This window comes from Cariama cristata, unplaced genomic scaffold (genome assembly GCF_000690535.1).
Source record: "Cariama cristata isolate BGI_N322 unplaced genomic scaffold, ASM69053v1 scaffold9465, whole genome shotgun sequence".
NCBI classification, from domain to species: Eukaryota; Metazoa; Chordata; class Aves; order Cariamiformes; family Cariamidae; genus Cariama; species Cariama cristata.
In genome coordinates, this window is record NW_009618080.1 from 5,177 (window position 1) to 32,447 (window position 27,271).

The window sequence follows — 27,271 nt, forward strand, 5'->3', positions numbered from 1 at the left end:
ATGGACGAGTTTTTCAGTCCCATCCACACCTACCAGGTCTGTAATGTCATGACCCCCAACCAGAACAACTGGCTACGGACCAACTGGGTTCAACGGGATGGCGCGCGGCGGGTCTATGCAGAGATTAAATTCACACTGCGGGACTGTAACAGCATGCCAGGCGTGCTGGGCACCTGCAAGGAGACTTTCAACCTCTACTACCTGGAGTCTGACCGGGACCTGGGCACCAGCACCCGGGAGAGCCAGTTTATGAAGATCGACACCATCGCAGCTGATGAGAGCTTCACCAACGTGGACCTGGGGGTGAGGCGCCTGAAGCTGAACACGGAGGTGCGGGGCGTGGGGCCACTGAGCAAGAGGGGCTTCTACTTGGCCTTCCAGGACATAGGCGCTTGTATCGCCATTGTTTCAGTGCGGGTGTACTACAAGAAGTGCCCAGCAATGGTGAGGAACTTGGCGTCCTTCTCCGAGGCTGTGACTGGGGCGGACTCGTCCTCCTTGGTGGAAGTGCGGGGAGAGTGCGTGGGCCATTCAGAGGAGAGGGACACCCCCAAAATGTACTGCAGTGCCGAGGGAGAATGGTTGGTGCCCATCGGGAAGTGCGTGTGCAGTGCTGGCTACGAAGAGCAACGGGATTCCTGCATGGGTGAGTCCCTGCTTCTTGCTAGCAGTGCCTGCAAGGGGAGGGATGGCTGCAAGGGGATCTTGCCTCTTTGGGGAAAGGTTGAGGACAGAAGCCTGCTCACAAAAACTTGGACAGCCAGCCTCTGTGGAGGCCAAGGGCTGCCCAAGCCTTTGGTGGCTGGCGTCATGATTCCAAAATGTAGTGCCGGTACCACTGGCAAGCTCCTTGGGAGCTCCTGTGAGCCTGACCATGGCACGTCGTGGTGCACAGGGCATGGCTTTGGGACGGGGACTGGCTTTGCAACGGGGGCTGACATCAGGACAGGGGTTGCGCCCTGGCTCCATCTTTAAATTTCCCTACCGTGGAGCGCATGGCCCAAAGACCCCAGCCTGGTGCCCCCAGTAGCTCTGGTTTGGCCTCTCCAAAATGCCCCACAACTTGCTTCCCTTTGGCAGGAAGTTTGAAAGCAAAGAAAGCAAAAAGAAAAACACTCAGCTTTTATGAAACAAGGTTATTGCATCCATCCATCACCCCTCCCCAGGGCTGCTGCAGAGCCCCGCCATTGGGGGGGAGGTGCAGAGAGCCTTCCCAGGGGCCCGCTGTGCCACTGGGCAGACTTCAAGCTGCCGACTGTACAAACTGTGATAAGGAAGCAGGGTGACCAGCAGCAGCCGTGCACCAAGCACAGGGAGGTGTGTGTACAGAGCACAGCGCTTGGGGCTCCCCGTGAGAGCCCTCTGCACAGATTTGTTTGCTCTCGGTTTCTTTGTGGGATGCGTTTAGGGGAGCAGCACAAATAAGAGTGTGGGGCCTTTGTTTGAGTTTCGTGGAAACGTCAAGTGGAGCATTTGTCTTAGGGAGACTTGACGCAAGGTTAGGACGTCTGATGCCAGACTGGAACAGATCCAGGTGCTGCTGGGACCTGTGCCGGCCCCAGTGGGTCTCCAGCCGCACAGAGTGGGAAGGGTGGGCAGAATAAATGCTTCTATCCAAGACGACTCCTGTCTGCAACCATCGATTTGAAAGTCATCCTGGGATAGGTCTGATAATTCAGAAAGGGTCTTCTTCTCCTACGTTGAAGAGTGGGTGCAAAGTGTGCATGGAGCCAGGCACGTGTTACCATGGGAGGGGGCACTGGCATGGACGGCTGGGTCCCAGCCCCATGACTGCAAGCAGCTGTGAGTTGGAGGTTTGGTTCAAAAAGGGCCAAACACCCCTTCCCTGTATTCCCCTTCCCTGTGTTCCCCTTCCACAGTCCCATACAGCAGACTCTGCCCCAGATCACCACCCCAAAGCCTGGAGGCTGAGGGAAGCCCTGGCATCAGTGTTGTGCTCAGCCTGCCTTGTTTTCCTATGTTTCCTCAGACACGTTTGTATCTCTCCTGGGAGCAAAGCTGTGGGACAGCTCCTTCTCTGCCCTCCTGCCCTTTTCTGGTGGGATTGCCCCTACCCATTGGCACAGCACAGGAGGAAGCATGGTCCAACCTGCCTCCCTAGGCGGGGTGGACACAGGCAAAATCTGACCCTTCTGCATGCAGATGGACTCAGACCCATGCTGCTCAACCAGCAGTGTTCTCTGGTGAAGCTCTCCAGTGCTTGGAGTGTCAGAAACAGGACAGAAATGCCACTGGACTTTCTCTGACCTCCATGTCATCTTGCCCTCCTGCCTTCCTTGTCTCATCTGTCCAGCTCCTAGCACGGGGAGTTTGGTAGTCCAGCATCAAGTGAACAGGGGCAGCACCTCCTTCCTAGCATCTCCTTTGGTGGGTGGGTGTGGAGCAGGAGTACATATATTTACACACGAAAGCAAACTGGTACAAATCTCTGATCTAAGCTTCTTGCACTTGATTGGGGCAGAGTTCATTTTTCACGGTGAAAAGTGCCTTTCCGGAATGATTTATAACCCCAGCAGATCTGTCGCAGTTGGAAATTAGCCGTTTTAATTGTCAGGCGGACAAAAGCAGGATTCCAGTGGCTGTCGCCCCAGCAATTTTTCATTCTCCGTCACAGGGATGAGATGATATAAATCACTCCTTGTGGCCCTAATAATCTTTCTATAAATATCAGGGAAATTCATTTTTTGCTTGGGGGGAAAAAAATTAGAGAGAAGATACTTTGCCTCTATGGCAGTGTTTAAAATGTGATTCCAAATTAATTTCCTTTCGCCTTTCACAGCCGGACGCCTTATTTGTCAAAGCTAAAGATGTTTGAACAGTGGAGGTTTCTCCCCCTCCTCTTTAACGTTCATTTTTCTAAGGACCTGCCAGAGTGATGGAAGACAGCTCAGGAAACCAGATCATGACCAGAGCTGTTCCCAGCCCTTCATCAGGCAAGGGAGGCTGTGCCACAGAGCTGGGAAGGACGGGGTGAGGCAGGACATGGTGGAGGTTGCATAGGAACCTGGGGAACTTCTCTGCCTTTCATTCCCTTTACTGTCAGCCATCACCTTGGATGCCCCTTTATTTGGGCAGGAGCGTGGTAATTGGGATCTCTGACTCCTCGCACTACCCTGGTGGGATCCACACGCTTCATCTTGTTGTGACGTCCTGGTGTTTGTCATAAGGATGTGAAGGGCAGTTTCCACGGGATTGGGGGGCCAGATCTCAGCCCAGGGGCACCAGGGTCAGGACCACACTAAGGATGCCAGCTAGTCTGGCATCAGATATGTCACAGCCCTGCATCACACAAGACATTTGTCCCCTGTATCTGTGCCTCATGCATCTAACTGATCTATCTTCAGAGGCACAGGACCTACTTTTCCAGCTGGGCTGGGTGCTGCAGTGCCTTACTGGGCATAACTTGGGTTTCAACGTGAATTGCCACAGTTAGTGATGGTGTCCTGGGCTCTGCCAGCTCCTAAAATTCCCAGCTTCTAGTCCCATGGCATATTCTGCCACAGCATCCCAAGGATGAAACCCCTCGGGGTCCCTCTCCCAGGGCAGCACAGCCCTGCTGCCCCACTCACTTTTGCCCTCTGATTTCATTTTTTGCTTCCCTCACCACTGTCATCCACAGCCAGCCTCAGATGTGCTGCTCTTTCCTCCTTGAAATGCATCAGTCCACAGCAAGACACGTTAGTATCTCTTACACACAGCAAATAGCAACTGCTCTGCCTGAACAGCAGAATAAGCAATAGCATAAGTGAAAAGGATCTGTCCAGGCAATTTATCAGATAAGAAGACAATCAACATAATTCACCGTATTTATATGCAGCTGCTGTACAGGACAAACAGAGACCTATTTCAATAAGGCCAGTGCAATTAAAGAAATGAGAAAGGGGAGCACTTTAACCCTGGTTCTGCTTCTGTGGGAAGGGAAAAAACCCACAAGCCACTGCCTCAAACAGCTGTGAGGCTGAGAGCCGGGACATGCGTACCACGTTCTGTGGATGGATGGAGGTGGCCAGGGAAGCTCAGGCAGGTGAGGACAGTGGGTCTTCACCCACACCCCTCCCACCAGCCCTGGCCTTTGGGGAAGGCTGCTGGGCTCCTGAGCCACCAAGGCTTTGGGGCCGTGGCCCTTGCATCAAGGTCAGCCTTTTGGGATGGGTCTGAATTATTCCTTGGGCTGTGCCTGTCACCAGCTATCAGTGAGCAAAACTGGAAAGCTGAGCTAAAATCCGTTTAGTTGTTCACGAGTTCTACATGCGCAGAGAGTCAGTTTGGACCATTGATAGCAGGGCCACAGCTACAGATCATAGTGATGCTCTCTGGGAGATGTGTGTGGCTGAACAAGGATCTGGCCCCGGGATAGACTTTACCCAGCTCTGCTTAAGCTGAAAAAGTAGCCTGTGTCCTCTGGACAAGGAGAAGAGAAGGCAGCTGTCACTGCTGGGACCCTTTCCCCTCCAGCTCCCAAACTGAAGGAGAGATGGGAATAGAAGGACTGCTGGCCCCTTGTGGACAAGCCCCTCTGCTGCTGGGCTCTCTTGTGACTCCTGTGGCACACGGCTGCTGGAAATGGATCTGGAGAGTCTGGTTAGCAATCTGGAAGCCAGTTAATTTTTTCCAGTTGGTGGGATTCATGCTGATGAACCAATCAGCAAATTTAATGTACCTTAAACCTTCCTCGTGGGCAACTTTAATCGAGCAATTAAAGCACCATGGCATTGCTAATTAAGAGGAGAAAATACCCAGATTGGTAATTATGTGCTTGTGAGTACGGTTTTGCATCCATGGACCTTTACGAAGAAAGTCAGTGGAGACTGACTTTCCAGCTGGTGGGGCAAGGGGGTAGCAGAATGATATGGTGTGAGAGGAGGGGAAACCCCATCCAGCTGCACCCCATCAGCCGTGTACCATGCCGGTGGGCACAACCTTGGCCACACAGGGTCAGTGTAAGCCCTAGAAACACCAGGAGACAAAATAACACCGGTGAAGCCATTGGCAGGGGAAGCCAGTTCAGAGGCATGGACTCTAGCTGTGCTGGGCTGGGCAGGGCAATGACCTGCGGCCACAGCACCGAACTTTTGCAGTTCTGTGAACAGATGTGGTCCAGATGCTGATGTTGGAAGGGGAGGAAAGGTGGAGGCATGCAACCTGCTCTCCTTGGGCTTGGGAGTGAGGGGACAGACCCCTTTGCCCAGTGCACCGCAGGTGGGGATGCTGCTTGCCGCTGGGTACCTACCCAGGGAGATCACAGCCTGTGCTCCCTTCTTTCTGTGCAGGAGAGGTGGAGAAGCATGTAGGGAGGAGGAAAGATACGCTAGTGTGTTAAGGGAGTCCACCAGAGCCTTGCTCCATTCCCTTCTTTCCCCAAACTCCTTACCCCTTTCTAAACCACAGATGCTCTGAGAAGCCTCAGGCTTCTCTCCCCTTTTTTCTGCTAACAGTGATTTTCTTCCTACCTGTATAAGAACACCACAGAGCAATCATGAGCTCGTTGTGTTGTGTCTTCACATGAAACAGCCGATACAGACTGCTCAGTTGGAAACAGGACACTGGTCTTCCTGGGCTCACTCCAAGCAAAACTCCTTTTTCCTGGCTCTGAGCTGCACGGGTCCCCAAAAATGTGCCTGGGGGGTCACACATGCCTCTGTCAATCGGCATCTGGGATTTCAGTTCACCCATTACCAGGCTGAGCTCCACCTCCCCTAGGTCCTGCCTGGAAGCATATGTACCACATATCAAAGTGGCAGATAAATGTATGTCAAAATACCCTATCATTGCAATGCCAAACAAGCATGTTGGAATACGTTTCGCATTTCTTTGCAAGCTGGTCTGGGTTTCAAGGAGACTTTCTATGCAAGTCCCAGCGTTCCCATGCCAGCTCCGAGCTGCAGGCTTGGTGGCTGTGTTGCACCTCAGTGACGCCTGCTCAGAGTCTCCCGTGCCTGCTGGCAGGGTACCAGGCTGTTGTACCCCGAGCTAGACTGCACCAATGCCCTGGGTACCCACCACAGAGGGCTTCTGCCTTGACTGTACGAAAATAAACCTTTCAAGGGCAAGAGCAGTGATAGTTTCGAAGATGTGCTATGGGAGTTATGCAAACGTCCTTTCCGTGATGCCAGGCAAGAAAATCAAAGAAACTTAGTGACTCACAAGATTCTCATTGTTGGTTTGCAAACCAGTCAGCCACTTTGTAAAACACAGGCAATACCAGCTGGTAAGACTGTATTGCCTTCTGTTTATCCCATGCAAAGCCCTGCATCCTAAAAAAAAACCCAAACAAACCAAAAAACCCAGTTTGTTTTCCAAACCACATGAGCTAGGACTGTTCAAGACCCAGGTATCAGAATTCAGATGGGAGCAGACTGCAAAGAAGATGTGTCAGAGACACAAATTGCTTGCAAGGTTTGGGCTGAGCATTAGAAAAATCTTCTTCCCCTGGAGGATTATCTAGCCCTGGGATGGGATCCTTGGATTCACACTTGCCTTGTACCAGGACTTCCAGTTTATAATCCCAGACCTGGCTGCTAATTAGTCTGTTTGGATCCCAGATCTGCTGGGCTGTGTGTGCATGGCTAATTCAGCTCAGTGAGCATGCTGGAGAAGGGAGGGTGCAGGACTAAAACTCAAGCAAGTGGCCAATTGCATTTACTAGGAAAACAAAACAAAGCAGTCCCACCAAAACCTTTTTTTGCTTCTGGTTAGGAACAGAAGAAAAAGGACAAAGATGACTGCAGAGCTGCCCTTTCACCACCAAAAGAACAATATGATTTTTGTCCCTGGTTGAATATTTTATTGTTTACCACTTTTCCTCTCAGTTTTCTATGTTTAGCTGCTGACATAGATGACGGGTGAGAATGATGCTAGGTTGGAGTTCAAGGTATTGATGGAGATGAAACAAATTTAATTTGTGCTTCGTAGGTCTCTGTAGGCCCTATAAGAAGTGCTGAAGAGCAGCTGGACTGTGATGGATGGATCCGACAGCACTCAAAGACCTTCACTAGTTTTGGAATGTGGGTTTTTTTTTTTTGGTTTGAACTCTTCTTTTCCACGGAATTTGTCCAGGTGCTCTGGATTACCAATATGCAGGTGCCTGGGAAGCTGTTGTTGGGGAGTTTAGAAATAGGCAGCCTGCAGGAAAGACCTGGGATTTTGCGCCAGTACTTACACTGGAGATGGTGTAATGCAATGGGAGGCTGGGGACCTTGAATTTGCTACCAGCACATTAGGAGGCTTGGTGTAATTGCCTTGCATGGGGAAGATGCTCCTCATCCCACACAGCAGTAGGACTGTGCCAAAAATTTGTTCTGTAGCTGGCATGAGATCCAGATCCAACCCATGTCACCGCTTCTTGTGTGATGACTTCTTCCCCTTCTTGAAAACTAGATGCTGCTGCTGGCACTTCCCTGTGAAGGAGAAAGGGATCCAAAAATTGGTGGTGCTCAGCTGTGCAGGGGTGACGGCTGTGCTGGCCCCTGTGGTGCTCTTCACTTGCTTCTTCTGGAGTACTGGGCACCCTTATTTTAAAGTTCAGCCTCTGTATATATCCATAGCCATATGCACGTGGTGAGAGGACTCACATAATCTCAAAAGTTGCATACCAGTTCCTACAGGGGCTAGGATTAAGTTTTTGGTGTTCTGTATGCCCTTTCTTCATTTATGCATCTTTTCTCCCTGAAGCCTTGCATCAGGGATGCAGGGTTACCTGCAGTACTGTTATCTGCAAGGGTGGCTCCCATTCAGCCCTGCTTCTTCCTGAACACAGCGTTTTCTGGTTTGTTTTTGGTCTGATTAAAACTGTGGGTTTTTTTCAGAAGCTTTGGATAGTTCTTTCTAAAACCCTCCAACACAACTGACTTTTGGAAACAGCTTTTTTCTAATTCTAGCATTAGGCCACCTGTTTCCATCCAACTCCTGCAAGCTGTAGCATTTCCCTAGATAAGCTTTACAAAAAAGCTTTCAGTCTGAGAGCACGCCAGGCTGTCTAACCTACATAAGTCTGCACAGCGTCACCTCGACTCCGCTCCCGCAGAAGGGTGTCTGCACCAGACAGCAGAGTAGAACTTGCAGCAAACTGGGATTTGGACATTTCCTGCTTTTTTTTTCTTTTTTCTTTTTTTTAAAGATGTAGGGAAGAAGAGCAGTACAGAGTCAGGAGTGCTTTCGACAGTACTGAATTCAAAGCAAGAGGCAAGACCTGCTGATTTTTCTATGGCAGCGCCATGCAGGTGTCCAGTTTGGGATGCAGTCAGTCTGCACCACCATGGTTCCAGTTTGCCCAGTGCTACAAGTGCAACTACTCCATCTGGAAGAGCAGGGCCCTGCTTATACAACTTGTCCTGGCAGCCATGAAATCTGGGTGTTGAGCAAGAAGCTGTGCAGGATGCCCTTTGCTGCGTGTGCCATTTGCTCACGGCCTGATGGGTAGGATTTTGCTAGCTTTGCAAAATCTTCATAGGTGAAAATTCCCCTGGTTTCCCACTCTGCAACATTTGGGGGTGCAAAGGAGTGTGAGATGGGCTGAATTGTGGGAAGAAGGGCCAAGCAGCGGGGAGGTGATGTGAGGTGGAGTCTGGGGTGATATGAGATGACTTCAGGTGTGTGGAGTGGTGTGACGGGTTGCAAGGTAGTATTGGGGGTCGGAAGGGTTGTGAGCTGTGCAAAGGGGGTGCAAGGTGGGAATTGGGCTGTGTGAAGGAATGTAAGGTGGTGCTGAGGTGCAGGAGGTAAGGGAGTGATCGGGGTGTGAGACAGTGCAGGGGCAAGCAGCATGCAAAGGATGTACAGAGCATGGGGCAGTGCATGATCTGGGTACCAAGAGTTTGCCTGACAGAGTCAGCCCAGACAGCCCCCAAAATTCCCTCCAGACCACCAACCAATTTGGGGACAGAGCCTCAGCTGACCTAGGATTGCAGGAAAAGGGGAGCACAGCCTTTCAAAAACACAAGGTTTGGGGTAATGAGGTGGATGCCTGTTTTTAAGACATGATTGTGAATAACATGCTTCTGTTTCAGTGTCTGTGTCATGTGGGAACAGAGACTGGAGGCATCATGCTGAAATTGGATTGAAAGGAGCTGGGATTTTGTGTGTTAGCTTCTCTCACAGCCTGGAGGGCTCTGGGACTGGTGCCTGCCTCTGGCTGTCACAGTGGCTATGACACCCTTATTTCCATCTCCGTCTCTTCCCAGCACTGCCAAAGGGAGGTACATGGCTGCTCTTCTGGTGCTTGCTGATGCACAGCTTTGTTGCAGGGTCAGGGAAAGGGGCACCTGGTCGCACTGATGCTGCGGAGCTGCTCCATGGCACCCTCCCAGCTGTGCTGTCACCCTGCCCAAACCTCCTGGGCTGAGGATGGAGTCGAGAGGGAGCAACATGGGTTCGATGCTTGCATTTGCAACCCCACTGAAGTAGCCCTTGGTGGTCTCGCCAGGGCCACCTGCAGAGCACTAGTCCCAGATCATGACTTCGGACTGAGAAGAGCGGCTCATTCCCAGCTAGCATATCCTCGACAGGTTCATCTATCATCTCCTGAGCTCTGCCAGCATATTAGCAGATGTTGTCCTGTCCCCAGAGACTGGAGAGGGAGGGAAACAAATGGGCCGAACTACAGATGGCTGGCAGAGCCCTCCTCATGCTTGCTGTTTCTGAGAGAAGCCTGCTGCTCCGGAGCCCCTTGGGCAGGAGAAGCATGCAAGGATGGGGCTGGTGGGCTGGGAAAAACAGGCAAGATGTGCTGTGTGTAGGGGGGGATCAGTGGAAGCCCTGTGGTATTGACCCCAAGAGGCTGGGATGATAACTGGGGACCCACCTATGAGACAGAGGGCTGGAGATGTCCTCTGCCAAGCACAGGTTTAGTGTTGGTTCTGGTAGGCTCTGCTTGTGACACTGGGACCAGCCAGGTGTCTGGCCTGCAAGCCCAGTGTAGATGTGCAGGTCTTGAGCTGGGCTGCAGGCGAAGGTCTGCTCCTGTCCTGTGTGTATTGCAAAACCACACCATGAGATGAAACTGCACGGACAGGCAGCCTTGGCTGGGTTTTTCAGGGAGAATGGCATTGGGGACAGAAGGACGATGTCAGTAGCAGGACTTCTGGTGGTCCACAAAAAGGCAGGACCTGAGCTTCTCAGACACAGAGCAAGGGTATCAGCTGCATAAAATAATTAAAAAAAAAAGAAATCCCCACCTTCTACAGGGCTCCTGGGAGGGCACTTCTGGCAGGTGGCAGTAGCTGGTTGCAGTGAAGACAGCAGGACAACGGTTCTGCATCTCGCTGGTGGGTGGCTTCAGATTTTGGTGGCTTCAGCGCATGCTACAACCGTGGCTGTGGAGCCCTGCAGATTTATGTTTGACCGAACTTTTCCTGCTGGCCACTTTTCTGACGGTTTGCTCTTACCAGAGCTAACCCGGGAGGTCCTGGTCTTCCACTTGTCATTGGCCAGGTATGAGAGAGCTTAATCCAGAGCAGGACATGTCTGTCATCCTGTTCTGTGGGGATTTCATATCTTGTGCAGGTTCCAAGCTGGTGCCCTCTCCCGTGCCCATGAAAGGCTTTACACGTGTGTCCTACTTCCATCTAAAGCAAGCGCTGAGACAGACAGAGGTGCATGACCCCATCCGGAGCAGCACCTTCCCCAGCCTCAGTGGCTCTGCAGGCATCCTCGGATCCTCGTGCTGTCCAGGTGCCGGGAGGTGGCTCCCAACGGCTCTGCCCTGGTGCACAAATTCACCTGTAATTTGTCATTTAAGATAATTTTCCCCCTGAGTGCATCTTAAATAATTGTGAATCATTGCTACAGGTAATTAAAGTTTGGGGTTTTTTTACAGCATTAAATGCTAAATGATTACAATTGCTTGGTGCAAATCTGCTGCACTTCATGTTCCCATCCTTCCTGCTGGCCTGTCTCCCTGTACCTGATGTAGTACTGATTTCTCTGCCTTTAATTAAATATTGGTGGGGGGAACCAATCCAGTGCCTCTTGAATCAAGAGTCCCTGGTTGCTGATTGCTGCATGGGTAGAGAGGATGGTGGTTTGCAGATCCAAGAGGGATTCACGCAAGTTGAAGACAGCAAATCCTGACGTGCATGCTGCCAAGCATGGACTGTGGGGTTGTCTCATTGCTTGGTTCCCATGTGGTAGGCTGTGTTCATGCCGTAGCTTCATCCTTTTGCACACGGAAAAACTGGGAACTTCTCTTTCCTAGAAATTTGTGGGGTTTTTTACCCCAGCTGTCTACCTCCCAAATTTGTCCCCACTCGAGAACAGGGTGTAACACCGCTCATCTCAGTCTCACACCCAAAAATAAGGGGTTGCAGACGAGGGGGTGTTGCAGCACCAGGCAGAGGGCATTCAGTAAAGGTAAAGAGTCCCTGGCTCTCTTGACGTGTGGCATCATGAGGACCAGTCAGTACCAGAGCCTGGCAAATGTCCCAGGCTGTCCTTGGTGTGGCTGGCCGGGGACAGCAAACCTCTCCCAACTCTGCCTCCCCTATATTCTCTCCTTTTCTGATGCCTTTGAGGAGGTGAAAGATGTCAAGAGAGCTGGGGAGCAAAACTAGCCTCGAGCTGCTGCAATTGCCTCATGAGTCACATCTGTCTCTCCTTGTATCTCCAAGTCCGGGCATTTCTCCTCCTTGCTCTGATACTCTTTGGGGAGTGGAGGAGCTGAAATCTAGGAACAAACTCTGGAACTGCTGACCTTTGTTTTCCCAGCCTGCTGTACCAAGATGTGATACCAACCTGTGATACCAACGTCTCTGGCACATGCAGCACACATACATCCTGCTAGTGGTATTGCTCCTCTGTCTTTAAAGTAGCATTCAGTGCCAAAGTGCCACAGAAGCTGGTGACAGAGTCTGAAGAGGGAGCAGAAAGCCACTGGGGATGTGTGTGGCTGGAAGTAGCTCAGTTATAAAGAGGCCGTTGTATTACTGTGCAGCGTGTGATATGTGAAATATGTTGGTAGCAATCAGTCATGGGGGATCTGTGGCAGGCAAAGGAGTGTTATTAATCAGAAAACAAATCAGCACCTAGAAGCAGAACAAACAGCCAGCACAGAGGGACCCAGACCATCGGGGATGCTGGATCACAAATGAAACCCTTTTACATGCTTGGAAACAAAAATTAAGGCAGTATGCAGAGGTGGCCGCTGGGGGTAAAGACGGGAAAATGAAGGTATTACGACCTCAGTAGGGAAAACCAGAAATGATTCAGAGACAGGATTAATGCTTGAATCACTGGAACTGGCCCTGTAAGTACTTGATGAATATGGGGACCCAGACAGAGCCTATTTTTCCTTTCTTGGAATTGAAATCTGCAGGAAAGGACAGACCCTTCCACCCCCAGACAGATACCTGACATGCCACATGTCACTCGAGCTAGCGGATTTTCCTAACGAGAGACAAGTCGGTTTTTGTGTGACAAATGATTCACCCGAGGGGCTGCTGGGAGATGTGGGGGTAGGACAGAGCAGACCGATGCCAGCCCTGGCGTGGGATGAGTGTGTGCTGCTGTCGTACAGCCCCCAGCACCAAGAGGAGGCAAAGCAACTGAGGGTGGGTTATGCTGTCAGAAAAAACTCAGGCTGGCTTATGTGGCCTTGCCATCCCTCCGCGGAGAACGGGCAAGCGTGCATGCGCTGCAGGTTTGCTGCAGTGTGAAACAAGAGAGGGTGTTTTCCCTTTGTTTTGTGCAAGGAAACTTGTTGCTTTGTGCAGCGTCACACCAGGGGCTTGCAGAAGGATATGCACCATGTCCCAGGTGCAGAGCTTTTAATTACTGAAACCTCCCACATGGATGCTCTTGGGCATCTGGGCACACCCAGCATAAGTAGTGTGGCAGCTGCTGTGAGGTGAGGACTGTGCTGTATATTTGCCCCATAAATGATGGTTCTTAGAACAGTTAACAAGGCAATTTCCAGTGCTGCCTGGTTTGATCTTTGCAGGTTCCCTGCCCTGGGTCCAGGTGGTTGTCCAGAGGGGTGGCTGTAGTGGGGAGAGCTCTGGGAGAGCAGCAAGCACAGGTGCAAGGAGAGCACCTCGAGCTTTGCAGGCAGCTCACAAAAAGCAGAGGCACCCAAGTCTGCTTGTGAAACAGTGGGGAATGGGTACCAGGATGGCAGTAAGTACAGCCTGGGGGAGAGACAAAAGCGGTTTTCAGAGATGCCTGTTTTCAGCCGGACACCTGGAGGGGGACTCATCCAGGCATTGGAGATAAGGGCTGGTTTCCCATGCACTGGGATGGGGGCGAGAACGAGGTCCAGTTTTGTGCTGATGGGATCCATCAAGTCGTGGGATGCTCCTCATCCAGGTACATCCCTCTCACCTCTGCCCCTTTCCTCCTCTGCAGCCTGCCAGATGGGATTTTACAAGTCGGCCCCCGGGGACCAGCTGTGTGCGAAGTGCCCCTTGCACAGCCACTCGGAGAGCCGGGCAGCCCGTGTCTGCCATTGTGACAGCAGCTTCTACAGGGCTGTGCAGGATCCCCCCTCGGCTGCCTGCACACGTGAGTACTCTGCCTGCCCCGGCACCCATCCACACTGCAGCGAGGCAGGCATCACATCCTCAGACACAGCAGATGCTTCCTGGCTGAGCCCAGCATGGACCCTTGCCTCTGTGCATGCTGCCCAAGGCACTGTGGTAGCCTTTCTGGCCCAGGTCTCCCTTCAGCATATGAGCTGAGACCCCCTTAGCTGCACTCCCTCACTGCCCTCTGTCTCATCCTCATCCTGCTGCTCTCCAAACATCCCTGGCCAGAGTCTGCTCCACTCCTGGGGCTCTCTTCTGCGACGGAACAGGGTGAGACCATGGCTCTGCTGGCAAGCTTGCCTGCTCGTGCACCAGGCAGCATGCCAGCCACATGCCACCTGCTTTCCTTTGCAGAAATGCCCAGGATGGTCAGATCCCTAGGAGGCCATGGGGCCACACAAGTGTTGCCATGCTGTCCTTCGCTGTGGGTGGATGGTGGCACTAGGGTTTGTCATATGGTTTCAACTCAGCTGTCTGCAATAGGCTGCTTTGAGGTGCCCAGTGCTATTAAAAGAGGAGAAGAACATCCCAAGAGGAGTCCTCCTTTCTCTAGTTGGTCCAGATGGGCAGAAATGTGTGGGGCTGCTAGCTAAAGCCAGGGTGAAAGACAGGTCAGTAACATCTGACTTGTGTTTCCCTAGGGACATCCACCTAAGACTGTTAATCTCCCCAGGAAATATGAGTTTACCCTTCCCTTTAGATGAGCAGGTCCTGTTCTCCACTGTCCAGCCCATCAACACCTTGGCTGTTCTCTCAAAAGCTTCATGCATCCCCGTTGCTTCCTGCTTCCCCCAGAACAAACATCAGCTCTTGCCTGCTTGGCATTTGACATCCTGATCCAGAGCATCTTACCTCCAAGGCATTTCACCCTGAGACCTGTCTGTGTCTTTGCTGTCTTCTGTTTGTAGCATTTCACCCTCTGGGTGGTTCTGTATTCCCTGTAGCATCGTTTGTACGTGCAGGTACATGCTGCCCAAGGTGCATCTCTCCGTTGGTCCCATGCTCTGCCAGTCCCAACACATTTCAGCAGCCCCCGCTCTGCCTGAACCTCTGCTTCTTTTCTAGGCCCCCCCTCTGCTCCTGTGAACCTGATTTCCAGTGTAAATGGCACCTCGGTGACACTGGAGTGGGGCCCACCCCTGGACAAGGGGGGACGTGCTGACATCGTGTACAACGTGGTCTGCAGGCGCTGCGTGGGGGACGCTGGCCAGTGCGAGGCGTGCGGCAGTGGGATCCGCTTCGTGCCCCAGCAGATGAGCCTGGTGCAGGGAGCGCTGACGGTGACCAACCTCCTGGCCCACACCAACTACTCCTTTTGGGTGGAAGCTGTCAACGGCGTCTCCGACCTCAGTCTGGAGTCCAGGAGAGCTGCAGTCGCCAACATCACGACAAACCAGGCAGGTAGGAGGAGCAGACACCTGCCACAGGCTTTGCCTGTGTGGGTGATGCTGATGTGGCACCGACGTTGCTCCGACCAGTATCTGCAGGAGCCAGAACCTGCCCCAGCAGCCAAGGGCTGGTTTGGTGATGGGCATGGGACCCCCAGGAGATGTGACCCCTGTCCTCTCTGCTGCTGGAGGTGGGTTCAGGGAGCCAGGGTGGGCTGGAGATAAGCTGCTGCCCAAGGCAACCCTTACACTTCTCTGGTTCATGGTATCCTTTTTCATCCTCCTTTCCCTCCCCTTCAACTCACAGCCGCTGGTGGAGGCTCCTTTACTGCAGGAGACAGAGGGCACGGAGAACACTTGTTTATTGACAGGAACACTAAGTGGAGCATGAATCTTTCAGGCTGTTCCTCCAACCTTCTGTCCCTTCCCAAAGGGCCAAGCAGCAGTTCATGCTCTGCTCTTAGCTCACACCAATGCCAACCCTGGCAGGTGACAGCAACGTTTGCTAGGAAAACTCTCTCTCATGCATGTCTCATCTTTGCAAATCCCTTGCTGTGAAATGCTCTTTCCCCAGGAAATACTTCTGAGCAATGCTTTAGCCCAGGTGGTCCAGGACCTTGCACCAGGGTCACCTAGGCACCTCCCCAGAGAAAAGCCCAGCTAAGCTCCTTTCCATCGAACACTGTAGGCAGAGAGGACAGCGCAGGGACTGACCCTTCTTGTTAATCATCCCAGTTGGAAACAAGCCCACAGGAACTTCATGTGATGCTGAGCCTCTTCTGCTCTCACGGTGGTGGTGTCAGCAGGAGAAACACGAGGAGCCTCACTGGGTTAGCTCATGGCTAGCATGAGAACAAGGCCCTTTTGTTAGTAATGCCTGCCCATAGCACGCCTTCAGTACTCCGCTGAGCCCACATGGAAATGGCTCAGGCCTGCTGGCTCGCTTCTGCACGATCCCTCCAAGTGCTGATGAGGAGTGTCAGCCTGATGCCTCAGAAAGGGATGCTCAGGAGAAGTGCTGAATATTCCAATTTCAAGCTCTCCGCTGGAGAGTGGATTCTGAGTAGGTGCTGCAAAACCAGCAGGGTTGGGAATTTGGTAGTGATTGAAGTTTAGCTGCCGTGCCTGCGCAGTGCTCCAGCTGCTGCACACCACAGAGCATCCCTGCCCACCAGGAGGGGCTGAGTCGGAGCCAATGGCTGTGCCTGGCTATTGCGGCATCCACCACACTCTCTGGGGTCCTTCCAGGGGAGATTTTCCCAACAGGAAAAGAGGCCAGTGAGTTGGCTCCGCCAGCTGCGACAGCTCCAGTTTGGGCATGGCAGGTACAGGGACCGATTCACAGGATCCCAACTCGAGCTCTGGCAGAGGACAAGTATCTCAGGGCAGGAGAGCATCCCCAGAGTACCTTTAGACTGATGCTCAGTTCCTGATCACCCCTCTGGGCATTTATCATCTCTTCTTTCCCTCTTCCCCTGCCCCTCTCCCCCTTCCCCAGGTGGGGCAGGAGGAGTCAGGGTCCTGCTAGGGATCTCCATGACCTCCAGCCCTGCAGCCCCTTCTCCGTCCTGGCTACAGATCGCAGCGAAGCACCAGTGTCCCCTCCTGCCTGTGCTGGGACAGTGCCCTCCTCTTTCATCTTCTCAGAGCATGCTCACTCCATGGGAAAGAGATTGAGGCAACAGAAGCAAGCAAAAGCCTGTTTGCAAGCCCCTTCACAGCACTCATCTCCATATGGCTTTTATTAAAACAGAAACAGAGTTTAAACCAGGGGCCCTGCATGGGGCTCCAGTTCCACCCTTCCCTGCTGCCCCCACTCATGCAGGACCCCCGCCACAGACACCTAATACCCTGCCATCTGCATCCCCAGCCCCGTCCCAGGTGGTAGTGGTCCGCCAGGAGAGCACGGGCCAGAACAGCGTCACCTTGCTGTGGCAAGAGCCAGACCAGCCCAACGGCATCATCCTGGAGTACGAGATCAAGTACTACGAGAAGGTAATGCTGAGCTTGTCGCTGCAAACCAGTCTCGGTGTGGCAGATTTAGACAAGGGCATGGCTCTCTTTAAATCCTCCTGGTGCAATTGCTGCTATCAGCCAGCCTTGCACAAAGGACTATTTTGGAAGGCTTTGTGTTGCTGTGCTGCCCAGCAAGGTTCTTGGTGTTGTTTTTCCCCAGGACAAGGAAATGCAGAGCTATTCGACTCTGAAATCCAAGGGCACCACTGCCACCATCTCTGGGCTCAAGCCTGCAACCCGCTACATTTTCCAGGTTCGGGCTCGCACCTCCGCTGGCTGCGGGAGGTTCAGTCAGACCGTGGAGGTGGAAACGGGGAAGCCAGGTGAGTGTGTGCAGTTGTGGGATGTGGGAAGTGTGGGGCAGGGAGCGTGGGGGATGGTGATGCCCTTCTCCATGGCCGTCGTTCCTCTGCCACACAGGGAGGGAGGATGGAGATACATCTCCAGAGGTTTCAACCTGCAGGTGTTCCTTGAGGTTGCCCTCCTGAGATGTGCTTATACATTAGAAAGAAAAGGGAGGAAGGACATAGCAGTTAGGGCAAGGAGGACAGGGTGAGGTCCTGAGGCTCCAGAGTCCTCTCTGCTCTGGTTTGCTGTATCACCATGGCTTTCCCAGATCTATGCTTGGTTTCCCCATCTGTAAATGGTCCCCGTGCACTGGGAGAGCCCCAAAGCTGGAGCTGGATGGGGAGTGGTATTTTATTTTTGAAGACCATGACTCCATTGGGGTACGTAAGTTTCTGAGCTCAGCAGAGCGCTCCCCACACCAGCTCACCTCCTTCCTACCCTGCTTCTTCCAGTCTCTCTCCGGTACGACACGATGACGATTGTCTGGATCTGCCTGACACTCATCACTGGCCTCGTCGCGTTGCTGGTAGTCCTAATCTGCAAGAAGAGGTAAGTGTTTTCTGGAGGTCAGTGCGGCTTGTTGCCAAGCGGGGCTGGAGGGATGGGAGAACCTGGGAATAACTTTTCTCCTCTCAGTTTGTCCAGAGCATCCATAAGTCAGGGATTAATAAGCAACCAAGAGACATCGTTTAGGGGTCACCCTGCCTCCCCTTTCCCTGAGGCAGAGCCAGGCTCCAGACCTTCCCGTCATGCCAGCAGGCTGAATAGCAGTAGCAATAGCAACAGTGATAGAGCAAGCCATAGCCATAGCAATACCAGTACCTGAATGAGGGCTGACAGGCTGGGCGAGGAGGTAGGTCAGGAGTGGAGAGAGGTCTTCTCCATCAGAAAAGTCCAATGGGGACTGTGTCTGCTACATCTCAGCTTGGCTGAGCCAGGCATGTGGAGCACACATGCCACTGCCCAGAGGAGACAAAAGGGCTGCAGCTTTTAGCACTGCCTTGGAGAGCACCTGGAGAGTACCTTGCTCCAGGCCAAAGTGTAAATCCAGCTCCTCCTGGGCTACCTACAGCCCTGGCACGCACTGTCTTCTACCCTGCTTTTGGGTTGCTTGTAGGATTGAGGGACAGGAGCACCTCTTCTGACCCTTGTGTCCCTGTGACAGGCACTGTGGGTACAGCAAGGCTTTCCAGGACTCTGACGAGGAGAAGATGCATTATCAGAACGGACAAGGTAGGACCCTTCCTGCTGCTGCCCCTGGGGTGTAAAGGACCACATCCCTGTGGATGGGCAGGGACCTGCACCATTACCCCCTGGCACTGCTGTGATTTCCAGGGGGAAGGGTTTTGATCACTGCCTGCTTCTAGGTGTATGTCTAGGAGAGCTGAGTGGGGGCTCTGATCCCAAGGGCATCCTGGTAATGGGGATGAAGGGTTGCACAGCATGAGTTGGGACTGTGGCAGGTTCATTCCAGATAGCATCAGGCCGGAAGAGTAGAAAATTCATCACATGTGAGGGGTGTGGAGGAGATGGAGGGGGACAATCACATGGAGGAGACTTGGCAGCCAGATCCTGGACTGCTTTGAGGACACTGCTATACCAAAGAGTGCCTTAGGTTTCCTTGGGGCTACAGCCTCTGTGACTCTGCAGCATGTCAACCAAGAAGTCCTGCCCCTGCCCATCCTCTGCCCAGCTGCTGGGTGCCCCTACTTTTCAGCAGGGCTGCCTGAAAGAGCTTACCTCCTCTCTCTCCTTTGAAACCTGGCAGTGAAGTTCCCTGAGTCCAAATTCTATGTGGACCCCCACACATACGAGGACCCCTGCCAAGCCGTGCATGAGTTCACCCGTGAAATTGAGGCCTCCCGGATCAAGATTGAGAAGGTCATTGGGTCTGGTGAGTCCCCAGGCTAGGCTGCCTCTTTGCATAGTGCCTGCTCAGGGAAATTCACGGTCTGAGGTCGTGCCGTCCCCGTGGCCTCTGGGACTACAGCAGGCTGTGCAGCACTGGCACGGTGCTCAGCCAGGGCTTCATCTGCTCCTTATCCTTTTGAGATCAACATCATGGATAGAGTGGGGCTTTTTTGGTGCATGAAATAAAGTCTTGGGAGGCAGCCTGGTGCAGAGGGTTGCTGTTCAGCCGGCACGTCACTGATGGCTCGGGCTGACACAGCAGATGGGTCAGCCTGTCCCGTGTGGGCACTCAAATGCGGCCACCCTGCTTTCAAACTTCAGAGCAAGTGTCTGGGGTGACAGCATGCAAATGAAATTGCAAGCAAAATGGTAAATTTTCAGAACAAAAGGGATTTTTGCATAGGAACAGGAGCTTGCAGGAAAGCACAGGGCAGAGACAGAGCTGGAACCTCAGTTACCCCAGAGCAGCATTAGGAAGCCTGTGGGCACTCAAATGCGGCCACCCTGCTTTCAAACTTCAGAGCAAGTGTCTGGGGTGACAGCATGCAAATGAAATTGCAAGCAAAATGGTAAATTTTCAGAACAAAAGGGATTTTTGCATAGGAACAGGAGCTTGCAGGAAAGCACAGGGCAGAGACAGAGCTGGAACCTCAGTTACCCCAGAGCAGCATTAGGAAGCCTGGCTGAAATTAAAAGTGGTAAAGCAAGTGTCACTGTAATCACTACTCTTGGTCCATAGCCTTCAGCAAAAGGCATCAGAGAGAGGTGGTTTCTGGTATTTATTTCTGCCCCGTTCTCAGAGGTGGCACTGGAAGCCAGAGATGAGCAATCCTTTCTGTACTCAGAGGCAGGGATGCAGAAAGACCCCAGGAGTCCTGAGGGGATGGAGCATGCCGTGAGCATGCTGGTAGACTGGGTGATCCATGGTGCTGGTGGGTCGGTGGAAGAAGCTGAGGAGCTCACCATGCCCTCACCTTCCCTTGCCTTGCAGGGGAGTCCGGAGAGGTGTGCTACGGCCGCCTGAAGCTGCCAGGGAAGAGGGAGATTCCTGTGGCCATCAAGGCACTGAAAGCAGGCTACACGGAGAAGCAGAGACGGGACTTCTTGAGCGAAGCCAGCATCATGGCGCAGTTCGACCACCCCAATGTCATCCACCTGGAGGGGGTGGTGACCAGGAGTATGTGGCTGGCAGGGACAGGACCCTATGGGGGGGCAGAGCTGGGATGTATTTCCCTGTGGGCAACCTGGGAGATGGGGGTCAGGGGTCGCTTTGAGTGCAGTCTATCCTTCTGCTGCCCCAGTTGCTCGCTTGTCAGATGTCCATTTACCCGGGGTCCCCTCCATCCCACCCCCTTGCATTCTCTTACAGGACAAACTTTCCATGTGGCAGTTCCCCACTTTGCTCAGCAGTGCACCCCAGGTCAGGGTTATTGGTTTAGGAGATGTCCTACCCATTAGCGTTTATTTTAAAGGCTGCCTGTATTGAATAATAATTTGAAGTCTTCCTTTAAAAAGGGAAATTCTGATGCAAAGCGTTATGCTAATAGCATGCAAATTTCAGTGGGATAACAAAGCTGACCTAGCCACATCAAAAGCACCTGGAGGGAGGGGTAAGTGTTGGGGTTATTATCACATCCCCACTGTCCTGCCTGTCCTGCACGGGGCAGGGGTGAGACTGCTCTGCAGGGCTGCAGGAGATCCACAGGCCTGGAATCATGTCTCTCCCAGTAAAAGCCCAGCACTGGGCTTCCCAGAGGAAGGTGACTTCTCTGCTAACTTGACCTCCCTTGTCTTCTGCAGGCAAATTGGTAATGATTGTTACTGAATACATGGAGAATGGCTCGCTAGACACCTTCCTCAGGGTAAAGAGCTCTTTTGTATTGTTATTCCTTGCACATCCCTTGGGCTGAGTGACTGGAGGAGAGGCTGGTTCCTGCTCCTCAGCCTCATGGCCACTGCAATCCCTGCACGGGAGCGGTGTGCTCTGGGCTCTCACCTCTCCTGCAGACACGGGCTCCAGGGCATCGTGGCCGGCTCCCCGGAGCAGCACTGCAAAGGCAGGGAGGGACACCTGCCTGGGTGGCATGTCAGAGGCACTGGGAGGGCAGGAGGTGTTCTGGGGGGACAAGAGAGAGGCACTGGGGTTAGAGGAGGTACGAAGCCAAAGATGAGAGGTACTATGTGGTTAGTTTAACAAGAGCAGCATCAACAGCATGCTGGTGAAAAAAACTCTGTGTTATTTCCTTTCCAGAAACATGATGGGCAGTTCAACATCATCCAGCTGGTGGGCATGTTGCGTGGCATTGGAGCGGGCATGAGGTACCTGTCTGACCTGGGCTACGTGCACCGGGACCTGGCTGCCCGCAACATCCTGGTGAACAGCAACCTGGTCTGCAAAGTGTCTGATTTTGGTCTGTCACGCATCCTGGAGGATGACCCCGATGCTGCATACACCACCACGGTGCGTGGCTCCTAGTGTTGCAGTCTTGTTGATCCTTACTGATGATGACTGGCCCAGGCCACTGACAGATGGAAAAGTTAGACACCCTCAAGTAAAGACAGGCAGGGCAGGAATGGAGATAGTCACCTCACTGCTGATGTCTGGACCAAGAGCGTGAACCCAAAGAGCTTCTGAGACTTAACGCATTGTCCTTCACACAGGGACATCCCAGAACTGAAGTGCGCAGTGAACAAAGAGAAGTAGGGTGGAGAGCAGGGTACTGATCAAACGCCGCAGCCAACAGCTCCTGTGGGCACACATGGTCCACAGCACAGGGACATTCCCATGTCCCCATTGGAGTTCTTCCCTAGACTGCGCAGCTACATCCACTCCTTCAGTTGTCCTAGAGCCATTGGTCAGTAGGTGGGTGTTAAGTGTTACGGTACACTCCAGTACCATGGCCACACACTAGTTTTTGCATGTGGTTCTGCCTCACTCAGGGGTGTGGAAAGGGTGGGAATTAGCTTTGCAACCTAGGTGATTTTGGTTTAATGTAGGACACTTTTGTCTGTGAAGCCATTTTAAGATTTTTTCTGGCCAATCTGACAGCTCTGGAGCTTGATATGCTCCTCCACTGGAGGTCATCTGAGGTGAAATGAAATACATTGAGGGAACGTGCTCTTTTTGCTCTTCTCTGGCCATGAAAGGAATTCGTGTGCTCCCCAGACACGCCTCTGGCTGGTAAAATGTGATGTATGGACCATTACTGATGGAGGCGAGTTTGAAGCTGCAGCTGAGGAGTGTGAGCATCATTTTTCAGAAGGACCAAGACTAGAGAAGCAGAAAGAGCTTCAGGTTACTTTGGGGTACCTGACAGCAGTGCAGAGCATGGCCCAAAGTGGTTGCAGCTCTGAGGGATGAGTGCACGGTGGCCCAGCCTGGAGAACATGGCCTTCATGCTCTTGGCTTGGCTGCAGCCAAGTGGAGAAATGAGGCAGAATGTGACCTGTGTGTGTCTTTGCGTTCAGCTGCTCCCTTTGATATCTCAAGCAATAACTTGATATTCCAGACCCTTTAATTTTGAGGAAGGTTCCTGCTGCTTTGTTCAAATACAGCATCTTCTGCATCTTGGATTTGGGACTCTCAGAGGAAGGGTAAGAAGGGGCCCAAGATCAGCTAGGGCTTCCTGATGTCAGAGCAGCCTATCTCCTTGTCTGTGGCCAACGGACACACATGTATCCTGGCCTTCCTCCCACCAAGCCAGTCTCTGAGCTTTCCCCCGGTGCTTTTAATCTTTGTGAACAAGTCTCCAGAGACAGTATGTCAGTAACCACACTGGGTCAAGGAGGTGACCCAAGTGACTGCAGCTTATGTACTGACCTACCTGCTGACCCTTTCCAATCCTGCCCAATTTCTAGAGACACTATCTCATGTCCCCAGTATGAATGCAAGCAGGGATGTCACTAGAGGATGGAGCAGCCACTGGGAATGTCACAAGCAGAGGAAGCAGAGGCTTTGAGGTATCTTGGCACGGTGAAACCCACCACAGCTGGTTGCTCTGGAGGAAGGCTAGGTGCAATGTCTAGATAGAACTGAACCACAAGGATGCAGTGACAAGGTCAGATCTCTGGCAAGGTCTCAGTCAGGGTATCCTGAAAGTGAGGATGCTTTTTTTGTTCAGAAACTAGATAAGATGGTATCCTGTGTTTCTCTTCTGTTGTCCTCGACTTCCTCTCTCTTGAACACTGCGGACCAGAATTGTGCATGAAGAAGACCTTGTAAAACAGCACAACCTTCTTCTTGCTCTACTGGAAATACCTTGAAGTCACCCTTCAGGTACACCTCTAGGTTTATCTTGTGCAGATTGCCTCCTCAGTCCTTTCCAGAAGGTGCCATCTCAGTGTATCACTTGTCTAATCTGATGTCCCAGCTGCAGAGAGGTAGGGATGCCTGAGCCTTGCATGCTCTGAGCCTCCACTGTTACTCACTTTTTCAGGGGGGGAAGATCCCCATTCGCTGGACGGCTCCAGAGGCCATCGCATACCGCAAGTTCTCCTCGGCCAGTGATGTGTGGAGCTATGGCATCGTCATGTGGGAGGTGTTGGCCTACGGCGAGCGCCCGTACTGGAACATGACCAACCGGGATGTGAGTGGACACGGGGCAGCATGGTGGCAAGCCTGCCTCTCCTCCTGCCCTCACCCAAGCCAGCCTCACTGGGGCAGGGCTGGGGAAAAGGGACCCAAAAAGCAGCCATTGCCTCGCCTCATGCCCCTGCAGGGCTGTGCACAGTATGCTTGTCCCCTCAGGGGGGACATCAGTGTGTTGCCCATCACTGCACCACGCAGCCTTTTCCTTTGCAGCACTGTGGCTCCTGGCTGTGCCTGGTTGTGTCCACGCTGGGTCTCCCCATCCCCGTCTGCTGCTTTGTACTAGCCTTTCTGCTGGCTTTGGTTTGTGTTGTGCCACCCTGCCCATTCCCTGGAAGGGGTCAGGGCTTCCCTAGGATCAGTGCAGCCCCACTGCATTAGCTGCCAGTCCCTCCTGCACCCAGTGATGGGGGTCCCTCACTGCCACTGCCCACGTGAGGCTGCTGAGAGTCCCAGGCTTGCACCACCTGGCAGTAGGTTTTGGGCTTGTCAGAGTTATGTGGAGTCACTCAAGAGTAGCGTAAAAACTGTAGGAAAATGTAGGTTATATTCCTGGCTACAATCTGGGAGCAAAATTTCCAAAAGGAGGCAATAAAATTAATATTTTGACTCCGCAGAACCACAGGACTCCTTTTTTTTAGGTATGGGGACTATAAACCTGTCTGCCTTTTCCCTGCTCTAGGTGTCCTGGGAGATCCCTCTCTCCCTAGTGTTTTTATTGTTTTAGAAAGTGACTTTAGTGACAACAGGGCACGGATGCAGTGGCTTACACTATCTGCTCTGCACAGTTCCTTCAGGCAGGGTTTCCTCCAGCCTTGCTGAGCAGTGCCAAGCCCTGGCTGTAGAACAGCTGAGTGTGAGTGCAGCTCCTGTGGCTTGTCTGCTGGAGGGAAGCTACAATATATTAGGCCTGTTGGACCACTTAACAAATCCGCTGTCATAGCAGTGATTCCTTGTATGTGTACGGTATCCAGCCTGCTTCCAGCTCTCCACAGACACTGCACAGAGCTTGCTGGCAATTCACTTATTTAGTACGAATCTGGTGTACACTCTCCCTGCTTCCCCATCTGATGGCCCCAGCAGCTCACGCACCAGGGATCTTCCCTGTGTGCTGCCATCTGGGGTGCTGGGAGTCAGGTGAGGGTGCAGCTCCACTTCGGCGTGTGTCTTCCTTCCAGGTCATTAACTCGGTGGAGGAAGGCTACCGCTTGCCTGCCCCCATGGGCTGCCCCACAGCCCTGCACCAGCTCATGCTGGATTGCTGGCAGAAGGACCGCAGTGAGAGGCCACGCTTCTCCCAGATTGTTGGCATCCTGGACAAGCTGATCCGCAACCCTGACAACTTGAAGTGCACAGCCACCGTGAACCGGTAAGGGCTCCCTGAGCGGCCACGATGAGCAGGGGTTGACAGCTGATGCTGGGCAGAGCATGTGGGTTGCAACGAATAAGGGATATTTCTGTCCAGCTCTAGCAGCAGTGACTTCCCCTGTGACCATGGACATGCACAGGGTCCATGGGTACAGGTTGTGGTGGGCAGTGGGAAACATCCTGCACTTCACTGCCTTGCCCCGCACCGTGGCATCTCCACGCCGGGGTCTGGTCAAGTATGTGCAGCAGTGCCCACGCAGCGGCGTGCCTGCCTTTCCAGTCAGCGAGGGCTCTCTCTATCCCGTCCTCACCTGCAGGGTCACAGGCTCTTTGAGGTGGACCTCACAGCCTGGCCACCTAGGACCAACACCTCCTGGTCTAACCCCTTCTGTCCTGCTCCCAGGTTCACCCAAACACCCTTCGACAGGGGTCTCCTTGACCTGGCCAGCTGTCTGACGGTGGAGGACTGGCTGGACTCCATCCGGCTGGGGCACTACCGGGACAACTTTGCCATGGCAGGGTACTCCTCCCTGGGCATGGTGATGCGCATGAACATTGAGTGAGTACCAGAGAACAAACAGCACCAGTTGGGTTGCCCTGCACTATCCCACTAGCCCCAAACGGTGACTGTCCTGCGTTGGCTTGCTTGATCTAGTTGGTCCCTGATGCCAGAGATACCCCTAAGGAAACGGTGTTGAGACCTGGGACAATGTCCAAGGCTGTGCTGACCTTTGAGAGAAGGTGTGGGAGTTGTACTGAGAGAATATGGGTACCAAGTCACCTCTGGTGCTCTGTGGTGGATCTCCAATGCCATCATAGGTTCATAGGTAATTCTGGTTGTAAGGTGCTTCAGGAGGCCATATAATCCAACTTCCTGATCAAATCAGGGTCAGATATGAGGTTGCTCTTTCCTTGCACATCTCACCTTTGTTTCCCCTGCAAAAGACATGTCTGGACCAGAGTGTGGCTGCACCATACTGCACAGCTTCTCTGGGATCATTGGGAAACAAATGGAGCTGAGGGGCATCTCAGAGCTTCTTCAGACCTCAGTGCACTGGACTGGCTCCCGGCTCAGTGCGGCCACGCAGGGAGGCACCATCTGGGGCCTCGGTGAGTGGAAGGCCATAGCCAAGTGATCAAGGTTGGGTTAAGTAAGGAGAGCTGGGGAAGATGTGTCCCACCACCCATCTTCCTCCTCCTGCTGTAAGGAGCTTGCTCTGCCACCTGCCTAGGGGGTCTCCGAGGTGGCTGATGCTCCAAGCAGTACCAGAAAAGATGGCAACTGTACCTGCTCCTACCCTGGGCCTACATTCCCCATCCCTTGGTGTTAACATCAGTGCCAGGGCTGGCAACAACCTCTCCTGCCTCTGAGGAGACTTGTTGCCTGTCAAAAGGCCTGGAGCTGCCAGACGGTGGTTCCTGTGACTCAGGAAGGATGTGACAGTGCATGCCTTGGTCGAGATGTGGCAGGTAGAGAAGGAGCCAGTGAAAGGGAAGATGGAGAGATGCAGGCAGAGGGCTGTCATGTGCATTGATTGGGTCCTGTACTTGGGGCCTTTGCTATGGGTTTGAGCCGATACTGATCCTTGTTTCTCATGCACGTCAGGAAAGCTTTCAAATGGGCAAGGCTCATCATCCATCTATCTTTCTGACTGGGTTATCTGAGGGCATCTCGCTAAAACTGAATCCAATTTCAGAGCATCGATCTTGTCACCTACCAGCCTGTCAGGAGTGATCTCTCTCCTGCTCCTGCTCCCCCCAGGACTGTCACAGTGACCCTGTCAGGAGGATGAGCCCAAGGGAATGGCAGCCTCTCTGTCCCTGGGAGGATGCCCATGGATCCTCAGCAACAGCAGTGTTGTGCTGATGGGCAAGCAGAGAGGAGCTGGGTGCAGGGTCCTGGGCTGGTCCATGCAGTGTGCATAAGGGGAGGACCAGTGTCTCTGTGGGACCTGGCACAGGTCCATCCCATGGGGTGTCTGACAGTGTCTTTATTTTCCAGGGACGTTCGGAGTCTGGGCATCACCATGATGGGCCACCAGAAGAAAATCTTGAGTAGCATCCAGGCCATGAGGACCCAGCTGCTGAACACAAATGGCCCCAGGAGACATCTCTGA

At 53.0% G+C, this 27,271-nt stretch overlaps 1 protein-coding gene across 1 annotated transcript; it reads left to right on the forward strand.

The window, feature by feature from the left end:
- On the forward strand, positions 1 to 27,271 carry EPHA8 (EPH receptor A8). The gene is made up of 16 exons (XM_009700722.1): positions 1 to 646; positions 13,357 to 13,512; positions 14,601 to 14,936; positions 16,794 to 16,918; positions 17,100 to 17,262; positions 17,740 to 17,836; positions 18,453 to 18,520; positions 19,056 to 19,181; positions 20,190 to 20,375; positions 20,999 to 21,060; positions 21,450 to 21,659; positions 23,188 to 23,190; positions 23,635 to 23,784; positions 24,965 to 25,155; positions 25,558 to 25,713; positions 27,157 to 27,271. Exons 1-16 carry the CDS (start codon positions 1 to 3, stop codon positions 27,269 to 27,271), a joined length of 2,790 nt encoding a protein of 929 aa, XP_009699024.1.

Coding starts and splice junctions, on each gene's coding strand:
- EPHA8 (XM_009700722.1), top strand. CDS start 1: ATGGACGAGTTTTTCAGTCCCATCCACACCTACCAGGTCTGTAATGTC. Junction 20,376..20,998: donor GGAGGGGGTGGTGACCAGGA/GTATGTGGCTGG, acceptor TGTCTTCTGCAG/GCAAATTGGTAATGATTGTT. Junction 25,156..25,557: donor TGCACAGCCACCGTGAACCG/GTAAGGGCTCCC, acceptor TCCTGCTCCCAG/GTTCACCCAAACACCCTTCG.